The following is an 18,052-nucleotide window of genomic DNA, read 5'->3' as shown; positions in this document are numbered from 1 at the left end:
CAAATACCAATGGATTGCTTTGTTTCACTCTAGCCATGGATTGGCAGACAGTGGCACCCAGAGATCTGGTACAGTATCAACTGAATGTTATTTCTCAAATTCAGAAGACTGTATTTGCTTTATTTCCAAGACTTATTTTAGACAAAGGCTGCAAGTTGTTATTTCTTTTTGACAAAATATTTTAAAATGGCCTTTTCACATTATTAAAATAGAATGCTTTTATTAAAACTCATCAACTTAAAATAATTCACACAGAATTTTCCCTCTTGATATTTCTTTTTGAGGATAATACACTACTGAAGCCTCTTTTCCTTAAAAAAAATTTTCTGGTCAAGAAATTATCCATTGTAAAAATAATTTTTCATTACAAAATGACATTCTCACTGTAAATTCTACAATAAAATTTTTTATTGTACAAAAGTAGAAAATACTGATAAAAAATTTAAACTACCAGTAATTATAAAATCATTCTATCATATTTGATGACTATTCATACTTTGTAAGTACATATACACTTTTTTCTTTTTTATTGTGGTAATATACACATAAAATAAAACTTAAGATCTTAACCATCTTTTAAAACAATTGTTAAGTACACAGTTCAGTGGTATTAAAATACATTCATAATGTTGTGCAATCAGTACTACTATCCATCTCCAGAACCCTTTTAATCTTGTAAAACTGAAACCCATACCCATTACCTAATAACTATTCATTCTCCCCTCTCTCCAGCCCCTGGCAAACACTATTTTCTATGATTTTTGGCTACTCTAAATACCTCATACAAGTAGAATCAAGCAGCATTTATCTTTTTATGACTGGCTTATTTCCATAGCATAATATCCTCAAAGTTCATCTGTGTTGTAGCATATGTCAGAATTTCCTTCTTTTTTAAGGTTGAACAATATTCCATTGTATGTACAGACTACATTTTGCTTCATTCATCTGTTGATAGACACTTGGGTTGCTTCTAAGTTTTAGTTACTATGAATAACGTTGCTATGAGCATGGGTGTACAAATGTCTCTGAGATTCTGCTTTCAATTCTTTTGGATATATACAAAGAAGTGGAATTGCTGGATCATACAATAATTCTATTTTTAGTTTTTTGAGGAAATTCCACATTGTTTTCCACACTGGCTGTACCAATTTACATTCCCACCAACAATGCACAAAGGTTTCAAATATTTCACATCCCTGTCAAAATTTTTATATTTCCTGAGTTATTTTTTTTAGTAGTCATCCTAACGGTATAAGGTGGTATCTCAATTGTTTTGATTTGTGTTTCCCTAACAATTAGTGATGTTGACCCATCTTTTTTTTTTAAAGATTTTTATTTATTCATGAGAGACACAGCGAGAGAGAGAGAGAGGCAGAGACACAGGCTGAGGGAGAAACAGGCTCTCTGCAAGGAGCCCGATGCAGGACTCCATCCCAGATCCTTGGGATCACACCCTGGGTCGAAGGCAGACGCTCAGCCGCTGAGCCCCCCAGGCATCCCTGTTGAGCATTTTTTTATGTGCTTATTGTCCACTTGTATGTTTTGGAATTATACATATACTATTATAACCCCCCAAATAATCAGCTTTTTCAAGGATACTACTGGTAGCTTTTATAGACTGGTATTTGTGTCCCCTCAAATCCATATGTTGAAACCTAATCTCCAGTGTGATCATATTTGGAGGCTTTGGAGAGGTGATTAGGCCATGAGGGTGCAGTCTTCATGAATGGTATTAGTGCCTTGTAAAAGAGGCTGAAAAGAACTCCCTCACCTCTTCCACCATGTGAGGTTATAGTAAAAAGTCTGCTGTTTATGAACCCAGAAGCTTGCCCTTACCAGACACTAAATCTGCTGGCACCTTTATGTCTGACTTCAGTCCCCAGATCTGAGAAATAAATTTGTATTGTTTACAAGCCACTGTTTATGGTATTTTGTTACAGTAATTCAAATGGACTAAGTTATTTATGCCCTTTGCTCTCTTCTAACATTTCCTTTTTTTAAGTTTAGAAGCCCATCTTCTGAAATGGGAAGCTAAACCTCTTTAATAGGTTCTGACAGATCTAAACCAATAATGGTAGTCTCATTCCTCTTGTCAGTGTTTAGTTAAGAATATAGACTTAATAAGATTCCTCAACCATGGTATTAATTTTGAGCCAGATAGCTCTTTGTTGTGGGAAAGAAGGCTGTTATGTGTATTGTAGGGTATTTAGCAGCATTTCTAGTCTCCACTCTAGATACCAGTAGACCCAACCCCCATAGTTGTGACAATCAAAAGTGTCTCCAGACATTACCAAACATCACCTCCTTCCCACCACACTGAAAATGGTATGGCTCAGGGGATAGTAAGTATTAGCAGGTGTTATAGGGTATACTAATAGTCCTAGTGACTATTATTGAGCCAGGGATAGGTACATGATCTAAGTTTGTCCAATCAGATTGAAACATGAACTTTGGTTGGGAGGAGCCACTCTGAACTTACCATGGACAAGGAAGGAAGTTCTCTGGTTACTACTGGCAGATTTCTTGTGACCACAGACTCGAGAAGTTTACAAGACGAGGGCAAAGCTGAAAGAATAACAGAAAAAGTATAAATAAATGATCATTCTCCAAAATTAGGAAGAGAAAAACAATTTGTGCCAAGTCATGATTCTATTATACCTAGAGGGAGCCATATTTTCAAGAATGGCATTGTCCAAGCTACATGTGGCCACTGAGCATTTGAAATATGGCTAGTCCAAATTGGGATGTGCAGTGTGAAATATGCACCAAGTTATGAAGATTTAGTACAAAATAAGAATGTAAAATATATCATTAATAATTACTGCACTGATTACATGTGGAAATGATAGTTTGAATTAAGTTAAATAAAATTATTGAAATTAACTTCACTTGTTTCTTGGTTACTAGGTAATTTAATTCACATTGGTGGCTTTCATCTGTAGCTTACATTATATCTCTATTGGACAGAGTTGCTCTAGACTATCTGGTTTTTATGATAACAGATTTTCTAATTGTTTAAATCAGCGTAAATTGGGTTGTTTTTTTTTCTATAGAAAATATCCTACTTTAGGTACCTAGGTGGCTCAGTCTGTGTCTGCCGTCATCTCAGGTCATGATCTCAGGGTCTTGGATTGAGCCCCTATTCGGGTTCCCTGTTCAATGGGGAGTCGGCTTCTCCCTCCAACCATCTTCCAGCTCATGCTCTCTCTCTCTCTCTCTCTCTCTCTCAAATAAATAAATAAAATCATTAAAAACGAAAAGAGCATATCCCACTTGATACAGGAGACTGCTACATTTTAGCTAACCTGCTTTTAAGATTTCATCTTATTATTTTAAGTTTTATTAAGTAATCCCTGTGTATACCTAATGTGGGGCTCAAACTCATGACCCTGAGATCAAGAGTTGGATGCTCGTTCAAGTGAACCAGCCAGGAACTCCTTTAAGATTTTATTTTTAAGTAATCTCCCCACTCAATGTGAGACTCAAACTTACAACTACAAGATCAAGAGTTACGTGCTTTACAGACTTAGCCAGCCAGGCACCCCTGATAACTTGTTTATTGCTATTTATATAATGATAAACCAGTGGATAAGTGTACTTTTTGGGGGTATCTGCAATTTGCTCACCCGTATAATTTTTGATACCCAAAATATAAGCAAGGCTTCTTCCATCACTGATAATTTTTTAATCTCCACAACATAAGGAGTGTGAAAGTTTATTAAAAGTTTATTAAAGAGAATTTTCAAACATCCAGCATTAGCCTCATTGTGATACTCCTTTATTATAGAAAGGAACTCTTTGGAGGACTTGTTACCACAATGGTGAATTTTTTGCTCTCCCCAAATCTTTGGTTTGCTAGTATCTTAGATATATCATGGAACAACCACAGGAATGTAATTCCTTCATCAGTTTAGAGTGTTTCTGTATCCCTAATGGATTTGATTTTTAAAAAACCTGGATTAATCAATAAACATTAGGGTAGTGGGTGAAATGGGAGAGCCCTTAGTCTTATTTTTTTTTAAGATTTTATGTATTTATTCATGAGAGACACAGAGGCAGAGACTCAGGCAGAGGAGAAGCAGGCTCCATGCAGGGAGCCCAATGCGGGACTCGATCTGGGGACTCTGGGATCACGCCCTGAGCCAAAGGCAGACGCTAAACCACTAAGCCGCCCAGATGCCCCCAGCCCTTCATTTTAGAATTGATGTAATTTTTCCTAAAAAAAAAACAGCATTTACAAAATGTGTTAAACTCAAAAGCATAAAATATGTTCAGGATTGAAGGAGGCAGATACTTTAGGGAAAATTTCAGTTAATCCTTTTAATTATCTCTGACAATATTCCATTTAAAGCTTTATTAACTAAAATATATCATAATTTTGACAGATCAGAATAACATAGAATTTATCTTATTTTCTGTGACAAGGATATTTGAGCATCAAAAAAGCCAGGCAATTAAAATGCAAACAATACTTGGATTATTTTTATGTATAGGCATATCCTTACATTTTATATGGTTAAATAAAGTGCTATGCAGAAGCCAGCAGATATCCTCCTATATGTATAAGATAAATAAAACCAGGTATAATTAAGGGACAGACACACTGAAAGTTCACCTTCAAAAAGAGGAAATAGATGATTCTGGGAAATTACAGTTTGAAATCAGCTAATATTCTGCAACACATTATAGAACAAACAGAACGAATGTAGTTATCTGGAAGAATGTAATTTCTCCTTCAAACTTAATTTTAAAAAATCCAAACTGGTGCCAGGCCATTTTAATTTCCTCACATGACACCCAATACCACAGACTACCTAAACCAAAACAGACACATTCACACGCACTTTTAGGAAACCTCTCCACTCACAATTGGCACTGCCCTTGGCTAGAGAGAAAATATATATAAAGTAGCTCTGTCTCATTTTAGAATGTATTGTCTCTCACAAATTATTTATTATGGGAAACAGACTATATGTCATTTCTAAATGAATCAACTTTCATTCAATTAGCAAATATTTTTTTGTGTTTCCCATGTTTTGGTAATAGGTCCTGGGACACCATGAACAGGGATATCAAAAACTCCCTGATTATCACAGAGCTTCCAATCTGGTGCAAGAGAAACAGTCAAGTACCTAAACAAAACGAATTCTGAAAGTGTTAATCACATTTTAAGTGAGTTTGCTTAAATTTAGATGAAGTTGTTCATATTTTAGAAGACAGAAACAAAATTTTAATGACCTTGATGCTTAACCAAACTGATCCTATTAAAAAATAAATGGAAATGAATAGGAGCAAATGTAAACTGTTACATATTTAGGCCTAAACACTACAAAACATGCAAATGAGTACCTCACTACCCGTAGAAGTGACAAGCAGAAAACAGTTTCAAAAGAGTAGATGTGGAATGAAAAAAAAAATCCTAACTTAAAAAGTACAGGCAAATGCGTGACAGGGAGTAATACTTCAATTTTATTCTACTTCAATCAGACCGTTTGTCAGACAATTATGTTCTAAACGAATATATGCCTCCAGAAGAACACTCGCTTCTTTGTTTACATTTAGATCTACGTCAAACATATTAAAAAGAGGAATAACTCATGTACCCTTGTGGTTTTTCAAAAAAGAAAGAGTCCCTAAGGCATGGGTCCCCTCCAGGCATTTTCCATAATTAACAAAACATATACTTAGAATGATATAGTGGTCAGCATGTCCTTCTCACTCCACTGATTTGAGTAGTTTAAAATCCACTGTTATATATATAACAATTATAGTTAACTATAATTCTTGTATCTGCTCCAGAATGGATATACCGTGGGGAGCATCCGAGATGTTCCAAAAGGCAAAGACGATTTCTGCACGGACGCCCTGTTTCCGGAAATCACTCAGAAGCCTAGGAGATAACCGGACCACGGCGACCAATAAATGTTCTGGCTTAGCGGAGCGGGAAAGGTGAACGCGAGGGCCAATGTCTTCGCTGCAATGTTTGTCTGTAAATATTTTCAAACCAACAGCTCTTTATGAAACATTTATCGTTTTCTCGCGTAAAGTCAAATCATCGCGAGAGGACAAGTCCCCGGATAATGTAATTGCGCCTGCGCGCGCTGGGGCAGCCCGGACTTCCGCTTTAATCGTGCTGTCACTCATAGCCGCCCCACGGTGTGACGTAGTGCTTTCTTCTCCGCTAGGTCTGCAGCTCCGGACTGAGATCCCCCGAGCTGCGGAGCTGCCGAGTCTGGCGCTGCGGATCTCGGCGAGATTTCGCACTGCCCGCCGTCGGCATTTCATTGATAATCGGTAGCGGATCACTTTCCTAAGACCTGGGAAGAACAAAGGAATAAAGAAGGAGACGCTCGGCTCCTGGCCGTCTTGCTCGGAGTGGCTGCCTCTTCCGCTCGCTCCTATCCGGAGAAGCTGGGCTTATAATCGTCACTGGATTGTAAGTACCCAAGGCGAAGAAAGCTCACTGCGTTCTGCTTTTTGAATACCTTTGTTCCGGGAGAGAGTGTAAAATGGGAGTGTCTGCTGGGCCTTACTTTTTGTGTCGAAAATCATTTCGCAGAAGCCGCCATTTGCTTTCCTGCTAGGTAGCTCGGTCTGCATTGTCCGGCAGCGGCATCTAGAGGTTGGAACTTGAATTGCAGCTAATAGTTTTAAATGGACTTAATTGATTAGTGTCCCTAACGACTGGTATTTCAATCACAGCAGATTTATAAAGACTTGGGCCTTAATTCACAGTAGACGCTTAGCTCCTATTCTGCTTAAAACTTTTGTAATTAAGGATTTCAGTTCATAACAAACTGGCCTCCACCTGTTGTCAGTAGCTGGAACTTAAAGTGCAACAAGTGGTGGTTGAGAAGTGAGTCTCAAAGAAGGAAAGATGAGTAAGAGCAAAGATGATGCTCCTCACGAACTGGAGAGCCAGTTTATTTTACGGCTACCTCCGGAATATGCCTCTACTGTGAGACGGGCAGTACAGTCTGGTCATGTCAATCTGAAGGACAGACTGACAATTGAGTTACACCCTGATGGACGTCACGGAATCGTCAGAGTGGACCGGGTTCCATTGGCCTCCAAATTGGTAGATCTGCCATGTGTTATGGAAAGCCTGAAAACCATTGATAAAAAAACTTTTTACAAGACAGCTGATATATGTCAGATGCTTGTCTCCACAGTTGATGGTGATCTCTATCCTCCTGTGGAGGAACCAGTTGCTACTACTGATCCCAAAGCAAGCAAGAAAAAGGATAAGGACAAAGAGAAGAAGTTTATATGGAACCATGGAATTACTCTGCCTCTAAAAAATGTCAGAAAGAGAAGGTTTCGGAAGACAGCAAAGAAGAAGTATATTGAATCTCCAGATGTGGAGAAGGAAGTGAAGCGGTTGCTAAGTACAGATGCTGAAGCTGTGAGTACTCGTTGGGAGATAATTGCTGAAGATGAAACAAAAGAAACAGAAAATCAAGGCCTTGATATATCTTCTCCAGGAATGTCTGGTCACAGGCAGGGCCATGACTCATTAGAACATGATGAGCTTCGGGAGATATTCAATGACCTCAGTAGCAGCAGTGAAGATGAAGATGAGACGCAGCATCAAGATGAAGAAGATATAAACATCATTGACACTGAGGAAGATCTGGAAAGACAGCTACAGGAGAAGCTGAATGAATCAGATGAACAGCACCAAGAAAATGAGGGGACCAACCAACTGGTTATGGGAATTCAGAAACAGATTGATAATATGAAAGGCAAACTACAAGAGACCCAGGATAGGGCAAAACGACAGGAGGATCTCATTATGAAAGTCGAAAACCTGGCTCTCAAGAATAGATTTCAGGCCGTGCTGGATGAACTCAAACAAAAGGAAGACCGAGAAAGGGAGCAGCTCAGCTCTTTGCAGGAAGAGCTAGAATCACTCCTGGAGAAGTGAAAAGAGCTCTCGTATTTAATTTCATTCCTAAGACTGCTTTCATTCCTTAGCATTGAAAGAAGAATCTTGGCTTCATCACACCTGGACTAGATATAACTGCAGTAGTTCTCATTTTCTTCACTGTTATCTACTGAATTTGTCTTACAAATATGTGAATTGCTATCTTGTTTGTCAGAACCACTTTGCTCTGTGTCCTGTAGAAAGTAAGAATGTATAGACAGATAAGTGATTGTAGGAAAATTGTAGGCTCAGTGGAATGAACAGTGTAACCTTAGTAATTAAAACTTTACTGAAGGATTTTGCTGCTGTTTCTCCATTTGCCAGAGTGGCTGTTCCTTCTCTGTGATGCCATCAGAAATCAGTAAGCAGAGTCTAGTGTGCAGGCAGTGATGTTGGTTTGCATGTTTTCCCATGAAGTAGTAGCTATTTTCCCAGGTATTCAAAGCGTTCTTATGTATGTAGGGTTATAAACCATTTCAAAAAGTTGTTTTAACAATAAATAAAAGCAACTAATTTTCACCTCATGATGTGTCTTGCTCTTTAAGGGGTAGTGGGTATCAGGTCCTCTGGTGAGGTGGTCTCTTGGTGGGGTTTAATGACTGATTTGATCCTGTTTTGTAGGGAAAGAAGTTATGTTGAGTTTTAAGAAAACACAGTAGGGTCAAAAAGATTGGGAAATCTGTCTTTGCTTTATGTTAACTTTCCAACCCACCTGTTACATATGTAGGTTAAGAAAATACTGCGTACAGAACCTTCCTAAACTATCCTAACTTTTGTACATGAAGGTCTATTTTTGTCTTTTTTTTTTTTTTTAAAGCACTACACTCATCTTGTTAAAATAGTAGAAACAAAGCAAAGGCTCTTACGTACTGTTCACGTAATCAACCCATTGTTTTGGATTGATTGCATTTCTAAATATTTTCAACTTCCATTCCTGCAATTATTTAATAGTATGTACAGAACTCAGGTGATATGTCCATGTTCGTCAAAATTGTTCAAAAGGAAGTCATCACTATAGTGGGATATTTCAAAGTTTCTTTAAAATTTTTCATATATTCTTAAGATTCCAATGTAATGCCTTGGCACGAGCTATTTGTGAAAACTGAAAAATTTGACAAAATGCAGAGTTGCATTTTGCAGTTCACTTCTGACGGGAGGAGTCAAAGTTAGCTTGAAAATTGGCCTCATGAAGCAAACATTTAAAGCCTGATTTAGTTGTATTTGATAAGAAACAGCAATGGTGAAATGTTAATTGTCCAGACGTCTCAAGTCTAAAATCATACATGCTAATGTTTGGAGATCTCACAAGACTAATTTTTCTCTCAGATTATCTCCTCATTTCTCTTTTACCAAAATGTTGTCATACTTTTCAGATTTCAGTACAGAATATAGAGGCTTAAGGTTTCTCCCAGTATCCAAACTTTGGATTATTTCTTGATTTTTGCAAAGAAGAAGAAGCAAGTTTTCTTAGTATTTTAGGATGGTAGGTAATAAATTCTGTTTTAGTACCTTTAGTATCTTGCTACACTTAACAGCATCGATACTGAAAAGCTCCCACTATATTTACCTTTTACAGTGAGTTATTTATCAAAATAATTTATTCTTGTGAAGGTGTCAACACCAGTGAAGGCTGAGTTCATCTATATAGGAATGAGAGATGCTGCATACAGTAACAAAATTGTCTAGTGATTGTGGGACTACTCTTTCAGTTACTAGCACTATGCTGATTCTCAAATCCTTGTTTCTCAGCCTGATCCCATCAATGTTTAGATTTAGTATATTCACCCGTGTATTGGAAATCCTTGTAAGTATCCCTCAGGCAACTCAACTCTTGTTCAAAATGGAACTCATTTCCTCCTTTAAAAACCTGCTCTACCTCCTTGTATTATGACTTAAGTGAAAATATATGGCCCTACTACACATTCCAGTTAATGAAGCTAGAAGCATAAGCCATAACTTTGACCACTCACCCATGGACTACTGAGTCTACTTCCTAAAAAGCGCTTTAAATCACTACTTCATCCCCTGACACTGCCCTAGTTCAAGTCATTATTATCTCTTGCCTAGCAATTGGCAGTAGCTCTCTAACTGGTTGTGAGTATGTGTACAAACTTTTTTTTTCTTATCCAATTTAGTTTTTTGACTTGGTCACCAAAGTGATCTCCCTAGGATATATATGATCATGTCATTCCCCTTCTTAAAACCCTTTAATGTTACACCACTGCTTTCAGGATTAAGTTTATAAATATATATATTTTAAAGATTTTACTTATTTATTTGATGGCATAAGCACAGGGGTGTGGCAGGGATAAGGAGAAGCAGGCTTCCTTCAGAGCAGGGAGCCTGATGCAGGGCTCAATCTCAGAACCCTGGGATCATGACAGCCAAAAGCAGACACTTAACTGACTGAGCCACCCAGGTACCCCAAAACTAAGTTTATATTTTTAAAAAGACAGATTGTGAGTGCATAAATTACCTTTTCACCCTCATCTCACCACATCCTCTCACTTATTTTACGTCACTATCTAAAAGACATATTTGGTCAAACCCTACTTAACCTTCAGTTCTCAAACTAAATATTACTAACTTTAGCAAGGCTGTCTTGATCTCCATCTAGAGCAACTCAGTTACGGCTTTGCCTCTACTCAGTGTTTCCCTGTCATTCCACAAATACTTATTGTGCCACACAGTACCAACACTGGATATGAAGTACTGAACTAAACATTTAGTGTCTATTAAAATCTCATGTACTCTAAAATAGTCTTAAGCATTTGTCATACCAAAGTGTAAACTACCTATGGCTCATCCTAGTAGGCTTACTAGGCTGTAAGTTCACTGAGAGTAGGCAGTTTGGCTTGTTAGTTACTGTAAACTTACTAAAGAAAAAGAGATTAAGATTGCAAGGTCAAAAGATGCAGTGCCTGGATTTGTATGCTAGCTCAGTGACCTATTAGTTGTGTGCTCTTGGGCCAGTAACTTAATCTGTTTTTTCTTAGTATTCTCATCATTAAATAACATTGTGATAATACTATGTATATCTAGTTGATACAAATAAAGGACTTAGAACAATGCCTGAAATACAGCAAATTAACAGTAAAAGCAATCTATTATTGCCTATTTACTAGTGTCTGAACATAACAGGGATTAAATAATTATTTGAATTAAAAATGGTCAAGAAGAGGGATCCCTGGGTGGCGCAGCGGTTTGGTGCCTGCCTTTGGCCCAGGGCGCGATCCTGGAGATCTGGGATCGAATCCCACGTCAGGCTCCCAGTGCATGGAGCCTGCTTCTCCCTCTGCCTGTGTCTCTGCCTCTCTCTCTCTCACTGTGTGCCTATCATGAATAAATAAAAATAAAAAAATTAAAAAATTAAAAAAAATGATCAAGAAGAAAAGTATTAAAAAATCCATTTTAAGTGGCTGATTTCAAATGAAAAAATCTAATTACAACAGAAGACAGTTTACTTCTGCAGCATATCTGTTTATATCTGTAGCATAAACTGACTCAGCTAACTACTATAATTTTGTCTTTTACTTGATTTTTTTAATAACGTGGCTTTGTATTTAGAAATCCGGAAGAGTAATTAATCTCTTTGGCAAACTTCAAAAGAGAAAAACTTAAGAAGATAGAGATCCATTTCCCTTTTAAAGTTAAGTCCTGTGTTATCAAAAGGATGCACTTTTCTCACAGTTCCCTTGGCTAATGAGTATGGTATATAGTCAGGGTACAGTTCTCAATATTAAACACTGCAGATATATTTTTTAAATATTTTATTTATTTGAGAGAGAGAGAGAAAGAGACCATGAACGGGGAGGGGCAGAAGGACAAGCAGACATCCCACTGGGTAGGGAGCTAGACCTGGGGCTCAATCCTAGGACCCTGGGATCATGACCTGAGCCAAATGCAGACCCTTAACAGACTGAGCCACCCAAGTGGCTCCAGTGCAGGATAGTACAAAAGACAAAAGGTAAAGTCCCTTTCACACCAACTTTGTAAACTTAACATTTTGAGATACATGATTCCAGGCCTTTATTTGGTGTACAATTAGTTATGTATATTTATGTAGTTTTATAAAGAAAAAGTATATATGATTTTTTTGTAGACACTATTATAAAATTTATGACTCAAATATATAAGTATCCTTATCAGTATATGTAGATTTACTGCTTCTGTTATGATACAGGTTTTTTTAAAAAACATTTTATCCACTCCCTTATTGCTGGTCATTCAGGTTATTCATTTAAAAAAGGTTTTTTTAAAAGATTTTATTTATTTATTTATTCATGAGAGACACAGAGAGAGAGAGGCAGAGACACAGGCAGAGGGAGAAGCAGGCTTCATGCAGGGAGCCCAGCTCGGGACTTGATCCTGGGACTCTGGGATCATGCCCTGAGCCGAAGGCAGACGCTCAACCTCTGCCACCCACACATCTCTAATTTTTTCATTATATCAAATGCTGGAATAAACATAACAATATCCAATTTTCATTGTATCTACAGACTAGGTAAATGAGATCTTTATATTCAGTTCCCAGTGTCATAAAGCCTGACGTTTTTAATTTGGAGATCAAACTCTGGTTCTTATCTTTTATTACTCAGTAAGAATTCTATGTGAAAATATAGACTGGGAAGACTACTCACTACACAGCAGCCATACTGGACTTTTATCTGTACTTCAAGTGCCAATTTCTCTTTCACCACAAGAGCTTTATTTAGCATGTACAGTTCCCTTTTCCTGGAACAGTCTCAGATACTCTCATGTTTGGCTTTTTGTCATTCAGGCCTTAGCTCACACTCCACTTTCTCTGGTAATTCTATCTAGCTATTCAATCTAATAACTGCTAGGGAGCGTGTGATTTGGGCATTTATCTGGTCAAGAGTAATGGTCTTCAAAGAGAAGCTGGAAATTCTTTGCCATTATTATCTGATGCGTATGCTTGGGAAGACTGCTTAAATTTAAAACAGAAGCATCATCATTTTGGTTAGAATAAAAAAATGGTTGCAGTTGCTTACCTATTATGTGGGCAGTGATATAATATATGCTGGAATTTGTTCTCTCCAAATCCAGCAGTTTAGTTTAATTCATGGCACTTGGGACGCCTAGGTGGCTCAGCAGTTAAAGTGTTTGCCTTTGGCTCAGGGTGTGATCCTGGAGACCCAGGATCGAGTCCCATGTCGGGCTCCCTGCATGGAGCCTGCTTCTCCCTCTGCCTGTGTCTCTGCCTCTCTCTCTGTGTCTCTCATGAATAAATAAATAAATAAAATCTTAAAAAAAATAATTCATGGCACTTGATCTCTGTCTCTACTAGTTATGCAACTATACCTGGCAATTCAATGAAGGTATAGACCATTTCCCTATTAATGCCCTTGTGATCCCTGGCTTGGATCACTAATTTGGCTTCTTGAAAACGTATATATGAACTTAATGCAAAAGCAGTTGATTTATTGCAGTTTACTGTATATCTTGTGTTTGTATAAACTCAGTACGTGTTTTTTAAAATAATGAACAATGAACCAGATCTAATTAATTGACAATCAGTGGTCATTGAAATCTTGAAAGCACTTATAGATAACTTGATAGGGTCTCCACAATAAATATTAAAATACGCTCTTTCCCCCCTTCTTCCTTGGGGGTAATATCAAAACAACAAAAAATCCCTCAGGGAATTTGGCTGTTGAAGCCAGGAGAGCATGCAACCCTTGATCTTGGGCTTGTAAGGTCTAGCCCCAGTTAGAGGTAGTTTACTTAAAAAAAAGAATTTAAAAATATTTTTCTAGTGTAAAAAGGCAGAGTGTTCTCACATGAAGAATTTTATTTTATTTTATTTTTTCACATGAAGAATTTTAAAATCTTTCTCCAGTGTAAAAAAAGCGGAGTGTTCTCACATAGTTTCTCTGTCAAAAAGTTTACCAAGATAACAAAAAAGCCTCAAGGTCAAAAGAGTAAGTGATGAGACAGTGAATGGCCTTTTCAGAAGGCCAAAGCAGAGGAAGGACAGATAAATTAATTCAAAGATCAAAGAAAGTTACATGCTAAATGTCTGAAAGGCAGTAGTATACAAAGAGAGACAAAGCCACTTGATATAGAACCTGTGGGAAGCTCAGTGTTTGCAGGCAGAAGTTTCCAAGGAAGGGAGAAAGGTATGCAGCTGGACATATGGGATTTATTAAAGTATATTCATTGTTGTGGGATGTCCAGGATCCCTAGCCCTCCCTTGGATGACTCTTCCTTCCCCAGCCCACAGATGGAAAGTATACTTTTTAGGTAAATTGAACCAAAGAAGGCTCAAACTCAGAAAAAAACAGGCACAGATAAGGAAGTGTATGGCATCAAAAAAATTATCTGAGAATCTATATATACTGTGGTAATGTCACCCCTTTTTTCCCATTCTTGCTCTCATTAAATCAATATCCAAGGCATACATATCACACAGACACACAACACAGAGTTAAGATCTGAAGATTATTCTCTGAAAAAACCATGTGGTCCAGCGAAAAGAAATCAAGTACTGACATTTGGGCATTCTCCAAAGAAAAGGCCAGATCACTCTCTAATACAAGGAAGTCTACCTGTTGGCAAGCTATTCACACATCATCTGCTTTACAGTGCCTCACTTTTATCTATTCATTGACACCCGAAGATAATCTGACAAGGAAAGTTTTCCGAAGAGGGAATTGTTTTAGCCTACTTCCTGCCCCCTCTCCATTTCATTTTTACCACTGAAGTAAAATACTGACTGTTAGAGTTTGTTTTTTTTTTCAATGATTGGTGGAGAAAATTAAAGACAGCAGAGCCAGGCGGTAGATCTGAGAGTGCTTTAATAGGGAGCGCTCCCGGGTGAGGTTCCATGACTCGGAGAGGAGGCCTGAGTCAGGGAAGTCGCGCCCAGGAGGGGAAGGGGTGTGTGTGTGTGTGTTTTTTTTTTTTATGCCTGTGCAAGTTAAGGGGGAAAAAATGGGGTGGTTAGGGACATGTGGTTTTATGTGATAAGGTGAGACAGGGTGCATGTTCTTGTTTTTGGCTGATTCAGGTGTTCTTTTAGGGGGGTCTCGGTAGGTCGCGAGTTGTGACTTGATGAGTTTTAGGAACTTATCCGAGGTGACATCTGGGGAAAGGGTGACCCCACCTATTAGTCTTAGGTCATCCATTTTGGAGAGGCCCTACCTCCGTCTGTCCAACACCGACTGGGCCTTAGGAGTGTAAACCTCAAGAGAATTCATTCTAACGCTGAGGATGATGAGCACCTATCTGGGAGGGAAAAGTGTGTCCTGACAGCGGTATCCTCAAGCTAAAGTCCAAAAGCCCATCTTGCCTTGGAAGCTTGGCCTGTTGTCATTTATTTATATCCTGATCTTTTCTCTCTCTCTCCCTCTCTCTCTCTCTCTCTCTCTCTCTCTCTCTCTCTCTCTCTCTCTTTATATCCTGATCTTCTGCTGCCGCTGGAGGCTCTGGCTCTTCAGGGATTTAAAGCCAGTAGAGAGCCCTGGAGCCACACAGCTCCTTTGTATCCACTTTCTTCCCAGTGTATCAATACCCGTTTCCCAAGTCAGTTGTAAAGCGCCGCGTCCTATCTCTAGAAATGATGAGGACTCAGAGCCACCAGTTCTCAGGACTCCAGCCGCAGATCTTTGGCGTTGTTCCCACGAAAGTAACCATTCCCCACCCAGCTCCGCGGGCAGGGCGGAGCGGATCCGCCCGCCTCTGACTTCTCCTCCCCCCGCCCCTCCCCGGGAGAGGGAAGAGCAAGACCCAGAGAGGCGCGGCCAATCCTGTCCTGGCGACGTTAAGGGTTTTCTGATCAAAAGTAGTCATCAATTGTAATGTAACCTGCCCCCCAACCCCGGTAGTTTGTCTTCCCTAATTTAAACCTTTGTATCTGTAGATTTGACCCTTTGACTTCAGGCGGGGGGTCTAGCCGGAAAGGGAAGCTTTTCTTCCCCCCCCCCCCCCCCCCGCTGGTTAACAGCCGCGTCTAGTCTCTGGCCGTCACTGCAAGAATTTATCGAATAGGTTTCCATCGCTGTATCATAAACTCATTAAAAGTGTGTACTTACGCGGCGCCCGAGCGCTCAGTCGGTTAAGCCATGGACCCTTGAGTTCAAGCCCCGGGTCGGGCTCCTGGGTGGAACCTACGTAAGGAAGGGGCGGGGGAGGCGTGGCGTTAGCCTGCGTCCCAGGCGGGCGGGCGAGGGCTCCGGGCGGCGGCGGCGGCAGCGGCAGCGGCGGCGGTTGCCGGGCCTGAGAGCGGCGGGCCGCGGGGCGCACCGCGCGGGAGGGCCTGGCGCGAGCCCGCCGGCCGGGGCGGGGCGGGGCGGGGGGTTATTTCAGTGCGCGGGGAGGGTGGCCCGAGGCCTCGCCTGGGGTTAAGCGGCTTCTCGGGCCGAGCAGGGAGAGCAGAGCCGAGAGTGCGCGGCTGGGCGTGAGCCACCCGCCCTGAGCGCCAGGGTGGCCTCCCACAGAGGCCCGCGCCATGAAGTCCAACCCTGCCGTCCAAGCCGCCATCGACCTCACCGCGGGTGCCGTTGGGGGCACGGCGTGTGTCCTGACCGGGCAGCCTTTCGACACAGTGAAAGTGAAGATGCAGACGTTCCCCGGCCTGTACAAGGGCCTCGTGGACTGCTGCCTGAAAACGTACTCCCAAGTGGGCTTTCGGGGCTTCTACAAGGGAACCGGCCCCGCGCTGATGGCCTACGTCGCCGAGAACTCTGTCCTCTTCATGTGCTATGGCTTCTGCCAACAGCTCGTGAGGAAGGTGGTGGGATTGGACGAGCAGGAGAAGCTGACCGATCTGCAGGCGGCAGCTGCGGGTTCCTTCGCCTCCGCGTTTGCCGCGCTGGCCCTGTGTCCCACTGAGCTTGTGAAGTGCCGGCTACAGACTATGTACGAAATGGAGATGTCAGGGAAAATAGCAAAAAGCCAAAATACAATCTGGTCCGTCGTGAAAAGTATCCTTAGAAAGGAAGGCCCCTTGGGCTTCTACCACGGACTTTCGAGCACTCTACTTCAGGAAGTACCAGGCTATTTCTTCTTCTTCTGTGGCTATGAACTGAGTCGGTCATTTTTTGCCTCCGGGAGATCAAAAGATGAACTAGGCCCTGTCCCTTTGATGTTAAGTGGTGGAATTGCTGGAATTTGTCTTTGGCTTGTCATATACCCAGTGGATTGTATCAAATCCAGAATTCAGGTTCTTTCCATATCTGGAAAACAGGCTGGGTTTCTGGGAACGCTTCTAAGTGTGGTGAAAAATGAAGGAACAGCAGCTTTATATTCTGGGCTGACAGCTACTATGATTCGAGCGTTCCCTGCCAATGGGTCACTATTTTTGGCTTATGAATATAGTAGGAGAATGATGATGAACCAGTTTGAAGCATACTGAAGTGTCTTGGTGAACTGGATCCAAGTAAATGCCTAGAGGACTACAGTTTATCTCTGGTTTCATGGAGTACGGGACCAGTGTGGAATTATTTTTTATTTCATGGGAATTTTTTGTCTTCCTTTCTTCTACTCTAAACTTTACAGAAGAACTTCTATATTGCATCATATGATTTATGCCCATAATTGTCTTAAAATAGAAAGATGGTTGCTTTTGTGTTTGGTAGGATATACATAGTGAGCAGGTGGCCTATAACCCTGATCTGAAATGGTCAATATAGTTATATCACAGCTTTTGTATAAACCTGTACATGTAAAGCAATTTAGTTGGTTATCTGTTGTGAGTAAAACTGTTTGATTTCATGTTTAATCTCCTATCACCAGAAAGAGTTAACCATGTTTCATGAAGATGGTCATAAATGATGACTTAACCTATTTAAGATGTAGGTCTCTTTAAACCTCTGCCTAATATGTTCATTATACTAGGCAATTAAAGTTTTTAAAGAGCTTTTGTGTGGTGCTTGAAACCCCAAATACGCATCCAGATTTTTAAAAGAACAATATACCCACATGCTGGTGTAGCTTCTACATTCTTGAGTTAAAATTTCAGAATAAGCAATCCTGCATTTTCTCAAGATGCTCTACACTGCATTTTCTCAAGATGCTCTACATAAGTATATGTAAATGCAGGATTATATATTATATATAAAATGAATATATAAAATATATTTTTTATTTTTAAAATATTTTATT

The 18,052-nt window shown here is 39.9% G+C and overlaps 3 protein-coding genes across 4 annotated transcripts in view; 2 read left to right on the top strand and 1 right to left on the bottom strand.

Annotated features, from left to right (window-relative positions):
- LOC478038 (protocadherin gamma-C5) overlaps nucleotides 1-16,076 on the bottom strand; it is a 194,281-nt gene extending 178,205 nt beyond the window's left edge. Inside the window, exons 1-2 of one of the 2 annotated variants that reach the window (XM_038530434.1) lie at nucleotides 15,982-16,076; nucleotides 2,480-2,565 (exon numbers count right to left, since the gene is read on the bottom strand). In XM_038530434.1, the coding sequence (XP_038386362.1) occupies nucleotides 2,480-2,482 (3 nt within the window). In that variant the 5' untranslated portion in view covers nucleotides 2,483-2,565; nucleotides 15,982-16,076. Of the gene's footprint in view, nucleotides 1-2,479; nucleotides 2,566-5,810; nucleotides 6,036-15,981 lie in introns of those variants that run through there. The other variant, XM_038530435.1, reaches the window with a different exon arrangement.
- Nucleotides 6,128-8,451, top strand: TAF7 (TATA-box binding protein associated factor 7). Its single transcript, XM_038530445.1, has one exon. It carries the CDS (start codon nucleotides 6,878-6,880, stop codon nucleotides 7,925-7,927), a length of 1,050 nt encoding a protein of 349 aa, XP_038386373.1. The 5' UTR covers nucleotides 6,128-6,877; the 3' UTR covers nucleotides 7,928-8,451.
- Nucleotides 16,077-16,267: 191 nt separating the features above from the next.
- SLC25A2 (solute carrier family 25 member 2) lies at nucleotides 16,268-17,807 on the top strand. The gene has a single exon (XM_038529615.1). The coding sequence runs from the start codon at nucleotides 16,398-16,400 to the stop codon at nucleotides 17,301-17,303; it is 906 nt and encodes a 301-aa protein (XP_038385543.1). The 5' UTR covers nucleotides 16,268-16,397; the 3' UTR covers nucleotides 17,304-17,807.
- Nucleotides 17,808-18,052: the final 245 nt, after the last annotated feature.

The sequence above is a fragment of the Canis lupus genome, chromosome 2, assembly GCF_011100685.1.
Source record: "Canis lupus familiaris isolate Mischka breed German Shepherd chromosome 2, alternate assembly UU_Cfam_GSD_1.0, whole genome shotgun sequence".
NCBI classification, from domain to species: domain Eukaryota; kingdom Metazoa; phylum Chordata; class Mammalia; order Carnivora; family Canidae; genus Canis; species Canis lupus.
The sequence above is the reverse complement of the archived record's forward strand: the minus strand, read 5'-3'. Positions and strand labels throughout refer to the sequence as shown.

What these genes read in the sequence shown, in the direction of transcription:
- TAF7 (XM_038530445.1), top strand. Translation starts at nt 6,878, where the DNA reads ATGAGTAAGAGCAAAGATGATGCTCCTCACGAACTGGAGAGCCAGTTT.
- SLC25A2 (XM_038529615.1), top strand. Translation starts at nt 16,398, where the DNA reads ATGAAGTCCAACCCTGCCGTCCAAGCCGCCATCGACCTCACCGCGGGT.